The sequence below is a fragment of the Ornithodoros turicata genome, chromosome 3 (genome assembly GCF_037126465.1).
Source record: "Ornithodoros turicata isolate Travis chromosome 3, ASM3712646v1, whole genome shotgun sequence".
In the NCBI taxonomy this organism is placed as follows: domain Eukaryota; kingdom Metazoa; phylum Arthropoda; class Arachnida; order Ixodida; family Argasidae; genus Ornithodoros; species Ornithodoros turicata.
The window spans coordinates 38,875,226-38,885,525 of NC_088203.1; the positions used below are offsets into that span (position 1 = coordinate 38,875,226).

The 10,300-nt window shown below is 45.5% G+C and overlaps 1 protein-coding gene across 1 annotated transcript; it reads left to right on the plus strand.

Moving 5' to 3' along the window:
- Positions 1-6,864: 6,864 nt before the first annotated feature.
- LOC135386881 (uncharacterized) lies at positions 6,865-7,636 on the plus strand. Its single transcript, XM_064616393.1, has one exon. It carries the CDS (start codon positions 6,865-6,867, stop codon positions 7,609-7,611), a length of 747 nt encoding a protein of 248 aa, XP_064472463.1. The 3' UTR covers positions 7,612-7,636.
- Positions 7,637-10,300: the final 2,664 nt, after the last annotated feature.

Below are 10,300 nucleotides of genomic sequence, written 5' to 3' on the forward strand. Positions count from 1 at the left end.
ATGTACGCTGTTATCTCCCCTCGATTTTCTTTAATCATGTAAATAACAGAACAAATGCAAAACCTAAAGGACATTCGCTGCGCTCTCAAAAGAGCGATCATAATATGCAAGTGATTCATTCTCACAAATCCTCTACTCCCTCATCGTGAAGTGATGCCAGTAGCACGAACCATTTGACGATACCTCGAAATGTGCTATCATTTTGGAAGAACGGCAGGAAGGAAATGGCCACGTAAGGATATGATCGTACTACGTTACCGCACAATGTTCGAGGTGCATTGTCCCGAGAATCGCTTCCGATGGCTCATCATCCCCGATATCATGAGGATCAAAGAGCAGAATACATACCTAGGCACTGATAAAAAGAAGAAACACTAAGAGAACATGTACCAAGGAGCCTGGATGAAAAATACTTACTTTTGAAGTGATCTCTGCACACTCTGGAAGCAACACGAAGACTGCTGCCTCTTTATACACCCTCGCCACTTATATAGCAGCGACCCCGTTGCATGCGCCAACATGCTCGCGCCTGGGAGTCGTGTCTATTATGTCATAGCCTAAAAATAGCTTGTTCTGCATGCTCAAAGCCACAGCTTGCCCTTGCTTTATGTCATGCTCCCTCGGCCAACGCCAGTGTTGCATCTGAGTTCCAAATTTGCTACCATCACATGTTATACCAGTTCGCAATTTGCATCCATGAGCAGGCATACAACCATCTCTTTTTTGTTCATAGTGGCTCTCCGCAGGGGGCACCAGCCTTGGCTGGTGTTTGGTGGCTGGCACCACCAGGCACCCCAGCCCCCAGCCCTAAGGTGGTGTCCGTACTGTGCCGAGAGGAAGCAAGGTGAAGGGATAGAAGCCTTGAACAGAGGCGGTCAGGGTCTTGGTTAGGCCTTGCCCGATGGGTTTTCTAAAAAGTCCAGGCCCTTCGCACATGTATAGGCATGAAGTGTGGGTCACCGTGAGGAATGCCTAGTAGTCAAACGTGTATGGTTAAACATTTCTCTTCTTCTCCGAAACATCGGGGGCGGCAAACGTCCCCGGACCGAACTCTCTAAACCAATGAACATTTTTCTTGTCTATATACAGGGTTCGCCAAGATAAACTTTGGGGTTTGTAACGAAGATAAAACAAATAAGAACAGTGTCGGAAAGCTAAAGCACGTGTTAGAGGACGTATTATGCCCCAAAATTTTATGTCGATACTGCCATTTGGTCCGTTCCTCTGCGGATAAATCGTGAACATTAGAAAACCGACGCTGCCTAGTCGGCTATACCTGTGTTTCAGCTCCTTTCCGTCAGATGGCGAAACGGTCGAATGCGGCGTTGCAGACGACATCAAAATCTGAACAAGTGGAACAGAATGCAGAATCGTACTCTGCAACGCCGCGTTCGACCGTTTCGCCATCTGACGGAAAGAAGCTGAAGCACACGTATAGCCGTTTAGGCAGCGGCGATTTTTTAATTTTCACGATTTATCCGCAGAGAAACAGATCAAGTGGCATTATCGTCATAAAAGTTTGGGGCATAATACGTCTTCTAGCATCTATTTTGGCTTTCCGACACTGGTTCTAATTTGTTTTATCTTCGTTACAAACCCTGAAGTTTATCTTTGCGAACCCTGTACATCGGCTTATCTTCTACTTCTTCCAAAGAAGACAAAGATGTACCATTTAGGAAAATTTCGCCCTTCTTTATTGAGAAGGCGGAGTCTTCCCCCTCCAACCACATCACTGAAGTTAACCCACATATGCCTAAAGCCAAGTACATAGTACGAGCTGTACCACCCCGCCCCAAGGACAACACTCCACACGCCTGTTTTTCCGTTCCGCACACTTTGAAACATTGGACGTGGACACCAACGTCACACTTTTCATAGCGTGTTGTACATTTTGCATGACAGCATGTGCACCAGGTTTGGTTTTCCTTGCATACGACAATGCGGTGAATGCAGCTGTCCCGTAGTAGAGCCGATGGGAGATGGCTCTTACCGCGAGCTCCGTTGGTTTTGTATTTCTGCAAGTGTGCTATAGCAATGCTTCTTCTGAATGCAAGATGGTCAAATTAATTGTTGTTTGCCTTGAACATTTGAAAGGCGTTATTCGGGATTGCATCCAGGATGTACGTGAACAACGAAGAGTACCACTTTTTGCCCTGAATACATACGCGGTACCGCGAAATGTTCTGATCGAACCTGTCGACACCGCCCATATTCTTATTATAGCTTGCCAGCGCATTTTCACTGGCTTTCTCTGGAGTACCTCGTCACTTTTTTTGTGGCCTGAGCCCCAGTGCATTGGAGCGCACAGTCACCGAACTGTTATCATTTTAGCGGCACACAAATATTTAGTCGTCCTGAAGTACTCTGTGGTCATGAAAACTGTGTTCCTTTTTCTTCATTTCTTTTTGTGACGTCAGAGGGCCTTTTCTTTGCGATTTTCTGTGCTGTCCCAGTACATTTTACTCCCATTGCTGTAAGCGTGCGAAGAAGCTTTACGCTTGTGTAAAAGTTACCCACACATTCATGAAATGTGTAGCTAAACCTTTCCTTGAGCTTGTTTACCATGGCAGTTACAGCGAGCCTCCCAGTCTGAGAAGTTCTTTGTCTCCGCCATATGTGCTGGATTTTCCCTGATAAGGTTCAACCACAACGAGGTTCCCCAAAGGAGTACACGTCCACCACGGCCTGTACCCAAACCTGATAGGTTTTGTATTTATAAACTGCTTGCAGCTGCTCGCAATACTCGCACATACTTTCGTCTATACTGTAAGCCTCTTACTGCGGTGCGTAGAGAATGAACCTGGCGTTCAGAAGCTTCAGGAGTGGACGTAATTTGGAGAGTTTGTCACTTTTGTCTAGGTTACTGTGATCCGCAAAATGCAGGCTAGTAAATATCTCCTCAAACCAATCGCGACTCATGGAATTGGCTATCATCTCATTGTGGGTGTCGCTCGATTGTTCCCATACATCCGCCGCCTCAGCACGGTAACATACCGGCTCAAGAGCAAAATTGCCAAAGCAGATCACACTTCGTCATTCTTGACGGTTCTTTTGTTCGGCATACGGGTTAGTTTCGGCTGTAATAGTTATCACTTCATCATCGAAGAACCGTTCAAACATCTCGGGAGGGGTTTCAGCATTGGGGATTGATGCCTCAGGTATGCGTGCACCCTCTGGAAATGATGGAGCCAGTCTCCTCTTGCCCGAGACGCTTGTTTTCCGAGCCTTCGTAACTGGCTCAATCGCATCCTTAATGTCGCCGTCACCAGAATTATCTGTTCGGTTCAGGTTTACGGACATCCACGGAATAAGGTTTCGTTCCAGTTCAGCTCCACCTTGCATTTTTATAGGTTCACACCAGTCCAAATTAACATAAACCAGTTCGTAAACCGGTTTCATGCACTTCAGTTGCCCGGTAAATTCTATACGTAGTTTAGTCTACCATAAACTTCACAAACAAAAGTTGGAATGAATACAGCTTTTATTTCTGAACTTTCTTGAAACTTTTGAACAATTTCAAATTTCTAGAATATCAGCCAAGCAACATGCAGTAAAATCTAGTTGCTGACTGCTTGGGGAATGAGCACAACAGCATGGCATTTTCAAGCGTGTCTGGGATCATGTAACCCCCTTTGGGGTGAGAGGATGTATCTCAGTCTACAAAAGGCGCGTTCCACGTTCACCTGCTGGCACTGCTAGGGCTATTTACGACAGCTCGAAAAGTTCTGGCATCTGTATACGGTTTTTGTTGCAGTACTCGAGAAGATCAACGTTTTTTTTAAGCCGCGGCTCATATCCATATAATTCGAGGGCTTGTGATACTCTTTCAGCTTCATCTAGTTGCAAAGGCAGATTAGCACTGCCTGACTGGTGTCGCCCATTTAAAAGGACGTCGAGATCGTCTTCAACATTCATCTGCGACTGCTTATCCTGCGCGGGCACATCCCCAGGGGCATCGTTCTTCATCGTGATCGTTCTTGATTGTTGATCCTTCTTCATCTGTACGAGTTTGATCCATGTGTTACATAGGCGCTGCTTGCTGCGTATTTTATCTACGTCGGACAGAAAACGCAATATCTAGGGTCAACGTGTATGGCAGCACAGGTGATGTTCTCGAACAGTGCTTTCTGACAGCTGTCCATCGAATGCACCAGCGTGCTGGAAACCAAAGTTCCCACTTTCTCCGTCTCCACGCGGCATATGAGCTATACACTAAGAAAATCGCCCATAAGCATGTCTCACTCTGAAGTCGTTTCATTGCTTATTCAGCTCGACACAACGTAGTCATGACGTTTTCTGCTTTGCTCCAATTTTCTGGCAAAAAACAAAACAAAACAAAACTGCTGTCATCAGAGAACACGTCATCGCAGAAATCCCTCAAGTGAAGCCGCTGCCGTATCATCCGCGAGGATGACACCCATATAGTTGGCGTGTCCATGAGTGGTTTCTTGAGCTTGAGCTTTCTGATTAAAGTTATCATTGTCTGTGTCCAGAGCTTCTTGGTCAAGGCACGGCACTTTGCTATTGTTTCCTGAGCGTCTTTCATTGCATCACGTTAAGTGGACAACATTTCTTAAGCTTGAGGGGGAACAGACAAGAGAGTTGGCGTTTTTCCGCGGTCCACCTCATTTGTTTGTCTCGTACTCTTACGGAGGTGCTACCTGCTTCACAATACCAGTGCCCTCATGGCTCATTACAGTGCGTGAAAGGTCACTTACAGAAGCAGCACGGAGAACTGCTACCACACCAACGATGCCACAATGGAATCCCGATGATAAAGCAAAACTATTCGCCCCGCGAACGACCACGGGCGTCGCTCCGAGCAGCCGCTCGTGATTGGATGTGACGTCACACTGACGTAGAATGCAGGATCACTGCCTGGATGGGATGGCTGGATGCCGTGTGTTGCGCCTTGTATGAATAGTATGTGCTGCTTCAATCGTGTTACCTCGAAGCGTCTGAAAATCCATTCACAGATACCGTGTATTATTGGTCTCTTTTACCGCTCTGACCGGCAGAATTTGCCATTGAAAGGAAAGAATGGTGATGTACTGCACAGTACCAGGCTGCAGCAGCTACGGTGGTCAGGAAGGGCTCTCTTTTCATTTATATCCGAAAGACCCGAAACTCCGGAAGGTTTGGGCTGCAAAACTACGCATGGGCAAGGCAGTTTCGGATACTTTTCGGGTATGCAGCAAGCATTTTGAGCCAGAGGATTTCGTGTACCCGGTCGGAAGCCCGATGTTTGGTAAGCGCTGCATTTCGGAGTCCGGGGAGGAACGCCGCGCTGCTCGTACGTTTGAGTTCATTAAGCTGGAAGGTTTCTTCTTATCAACCATTGCAGAAACCGCCACTTTCTTGTTATTAATAATATATTTTAGTTGTGGTACACATTTCGCGCTGTGCTCTTGCGAGCGCGGGGTGCTGCTCCGGACTCCATTCTCTTGCATTACTTAATGCCCTTCGTCGTGAAGTCATCGATGTATGTTCGCACGTTTTAAGGTTGGAAAAGAAGAACACTAGAATCGGGTGCTATTCCAAGCCGCAACCTTCCAAAGCGTCCACTGGACAGACCAAAAAGTGGAAGTGGACAACAAAGGGCAGAGAGATCCAGAAAAAGTAAGGCGGTCCCCTTTTGCATGTTTGCCCTCGTTTGTACAATTCCGCGCTCCACGATGTCGCCTAAGGCAATCACATGCAACGTATTTGACATTGAAGCAGTGTCTCAGCACAGTGTCCAGTCTATCCAAGATTATGAAGACACGTTATAAATCTCTTAGAAGCGAAGAGCCAAGAGAAGGACGAAATGGTGCAAAGGCTTCTTGTCGCCCATGATTTGGCCCAAGATGGAACAGACGGAGAAAAAACCGACACCACATGCAGTAGTGAACAGGGCAGCGGTAAGTCTGACTTAAATGCACCTAGTATTGAGTAAGAGTTGTGTGATTTTTGTTGAGAATCTTTATTTCTTCTCCTGACCAGGTTCCAGCCCCCTTCGAGAGCATGAAACAGATGAATCAACTGTGTGTGAAAACTCTACAGGTAAAAGGATATATTACAAAGAGCTTGGAGTCTACATGTTTGATCGTGGATGCTCCATGTGTCATTGCAACAGATATAGCGATGTCCACGTAAGCAAAACAAGCGTGGAGTGATCCACACTTGCACGCATTGTGTTATACTCCACACCTGGAAGCCTTGTTGATCTGCAAAATAACAGATTATGCAACGTATTACTAAAGCAATCAGTAAAGTGTGGCACAGCATGTGCACATTAGTGTGGCAGTCATATAGTCTGTCATTGGTGCTGCTTATATGAAAGCTACCCAATGATGGTGGTTTTTATTTCAGTGTTGACAATGGCAGAAACCTTGCCATGTGCAATTGTAAGCAACGACTCTCGTCCTGAGGCTTTTCCATTCAGTCATGTTGTGTTATTCAAAGATCCTGCTATTCAGTGTCCTGTTGCAACTCAGCTTGATGTAAAACTTTGCTGGAGCTAAAAATCACGCACTGTACATTTAGCCTATTTGCACACTGCTGCAGTTCCTGTTCTGATTAGTGACACCTCACTGTTCTAACAAAAGTGGTATACCATCCAATCTCTGTTTTACAGTCAACGAAGCTAGCCGGTGCCTTGCGGACATTGGCATTCAAGTAGAGCCCATCTTCATTTCCCTCAGTTCTCGCCAGCAGATGGTCTCCATTGCAAAAGTGAAAGATGAAAAAGACCTTTTGGCATTGACAGGAGTGTTTAGCTTTAGGCTTTTTTACAATCTGTCAGATATGCTTACAGATGTGCGCCTCAAACAGTCAACCAGAGGCTTCTGTCTGAGCAACGAGGATGCAACTCTGCTTACCTTCATGAGGCTGTATCAGGATATATCATTTTCTGTGCTTGGAGTACTATTCGATGTGCATCGCACAACAGCAGCCAATATATGCAAGGAGTGCATTGACATTCTGGCAGTAGTACTTCGAAAGGCTGTTTTTTGGCCTAGTAGGAATGCAGTCAAGAACTGCATGACAAAGTACTTTGCAAAGTATCCTAACACGCGAGCTGTACTGGACTGCACTGAAATCAAAATCGAAAGACCGTCTGATTTGCAATCACGGATTTTAACTTATAGCCATTACAAGCAGACATATACTGCAAAGGTTCTCGTTTGTGAAACCCCAGGAGGGCTCATCAGCTATGTAAGCGAAGCATATGGAGGGAGGACGTCAGACACTCATATTGTCAAAGAGAGTAAGGTCCTCGACAAGTGCGAGCGAAATGATGCTGTCATGGTTGACAAGGGGTTCCTGATTGAATCACTTTGCAACGAAAAAGAAATTGAAATGATACGGCCACCATTCTTGAAAGGTCAGAACCAGCTTACACAACAGGAGGGAAGGAAAAATCAATCAATTGCACAGGCTCGAGTACATGTCGAAAGGGCCATCCACAGGATGAAACTTTTCAAGATACTCCAGAATAGAATACCGCTGGAGCTCTTCCCATACTTTGATGCTATAATCACCATCACTGCAGGCATTGCAAACTTATCAAAGCCACTGTTCAGTGCAGACAAGTTTCTGGATAAGAGCACCACACAAGAAAACATCTAGAAGCATGTACCCCCTCTGGCGATAACAAGTTTTTAATGCCTGCTAGTTCTGTGTTTTCTGATTAGTTTGACTAGTCTGCTAGTGTTCGGCATAACAAATTTTAGATGTTTTTATTGAACTGACATAGCTTGCTCTTTTATTGCACTTGTTTACTGTTTTAAGGGTTCATGACAATAAACTCTTAAAAAGGTGTAGCATTTGGCACTCTGTTTTCTTTCTGTCGGAATTAAACAATGTCCCGCATCGTGGGCAGAACGTAGCTTTTGGAGAAAAATGCGCCCCTCTCCATAAATAACTTGAAAAAGTCTGTGTCAAAGTCCACCGTGACAATCAGCATCCGCTGTGCACTCTCGTAAACAAAGAGGTGAGCTTCTTTGAGCTCAGACACACCCATTTGTACTTGTGTCTGCCCATAATAATGGCTTGTCTTTTTTAGTTTGTAGTCATTATCCTCTTTCTTCAATTCACTTTTCATGAACTTTTCAATGTTCTGAGGGCACTTCACTTCTAGAACCACACTTCCACAGCAGTCGCACTGCACAATGGCATCAGGTGTCGCACCAATGAATGGCAGGTCTGCTTTCACCATCAGCCCACATTCCCGTATCTTGAAATTCTTGTGGCCTTCTCGGAGGACTGCATATGCAGCTTTGGCCTCACCCTCCATTCTGAGTCCCTCCTTCATCGCTTTAGTACACTTTTCGCTAGAATGCAAGAGGGCCTTCAGCAGAGGGCGCACGTCATGTGGCCCCATCTGCGTTTGCAAAGACTTCACCCTAGTGTGCACACGGTAGGCAACAGAGACAGTGACCATACCCACTCTGTGCATCTTCCATTCACTGCATGCGCTCTGCCCTCTGGTGACAGATTCGATGTGCTGGACATCTTGCAATGAGTAGCTCTCCACCAGAGCATCGTAGAGCTCGTTGTTGGTCTTGTCTGGGTGGAGCTGTAGCAACTGCCTCAGCACGCCCTGCAGGTTGAGTGGAGCACTTCCAGAGGAACTCTCACCTGCCTCGTCGGAAGTGGCTGTCAGTGTACCTTGAACGATGCCACAGCATTATAGCTGACAGACACTTGTGCCGGTAAACAAAACATTAAAATGCACAACTACACCTCTGCGCAAACCAGTACCAGTCTGATCCTGGGATATCCAGAACACAGAAAAATAAACAATATTTTAATCATTAAAAAAGCAATAAACGTCCTAATGCTAAACATGCACTACAGATGTAACTTCAGAACAAGTTTAAAGTTCACTCCGTTCATACGCTTCAGCTTACACTGAGCACCTTTTATGTACTAATAAATACACGGCAAAATGTAAAGCTATGACTAACCTCTCCCAATGTGACCACTGTCTGTGTTAGGAGGGCTCTGGTTTGTTGCTCTTTGCTGATCTGCTTGCCGCACTGTTGCTAGGAGGTGGCATTCCTTGTGTCGCACAGCTGCAGCAGAGTCCGAGGGGCCGTTTATAAGTGCCTCAAGTGAAATTGCTGTGTCATCATGTGTGAGGCGCCTCCTTTTTGCCTGCAACACAGTGGCATTCGGGAAGTTGTCAAAAACTTGTTGCTGCAATGGAACAGCAAGGTTCCCTCTGGCAACATTCTCAACGATAAATGAGGCTGAAAACCTATTGAACGGTGCAAACCGAGGCCTCAACAAGGCCAAAGCAATATAAGATATTTACGAACTGCAAGGTGTCTTAGCTAATATCTCAGATTCCTTGGGTGTTCATGAGGCCTGTATTTGTTTCGTCCCTTATGTTATCAGAGCCTCTTGCACGCATGTTACTGTAAACATGCCACCTGCCTCAGTTTGTCTTAGTCTGCATGAACGTATGAGCAAACAAAAAGGGAGAAAAAAGTTGACAAGGAAGTGTAGTTCCTGTTGATCAAAGGGCCTTATCATACTGAGATAATGTCGGACTGGTGCATTCTTTGCAAACTGCCCTGCTTAATTGTTCATGTCATGTTACACAAGCATCTGTATACTTCAGTATTTTGTTTTTCTGCATTGATCGTAACTGGAGAAAAGTCAACCTGTTTCTAAAGCAAATCAAATGTTAACACAGCCTCCAAATTATTTTGAAAATAAATGTCGACAACAGCAAACTAAAACTTGATATTAAAAATTAAAACTAAATATTGCGCATAAAAATGTACATACCTGCTTTGCACATGACAGCTCAACAAAACGTCTTGGGAGATACTTTTCTCTCACTGCCGTTTTTTGTACCTTTCCCCACCTGCAGACCAATAAAAGACCAATTGTAGCTTGCAAGCACTACAGGACAAATTGTGAAGCTCACCTTTGTGGTTTGTCGGTCTGGGACAAACGATGGATATAGTCATTTGAGTGTACATACAGTAATACTGCCACCATGTGCTTGCAGATGAAGTTCCTGGAACACAGACAGGAACGTTATTCGCGTTCGCAGCCTTGCTTTGCGCAAAGAGCGCGAGTACATGCATGAAGTAACATTTTCCAACATGATTGTTGCTGTTACCCCGCACGACACGTGCACAAGGCGTCAACGACACCGCCGTTCTTTTGTACGTCCACAGTCAAGCGATGAGGATCGCTAAAAGGCGCAGTCGTCTGCAACACAAATGCAGACAGCGTCCATCTTGTTTCGGTTTCGTCGGCTACGCTGCATTCAACAACGTGGCCGGCGTTGTAAACGTCT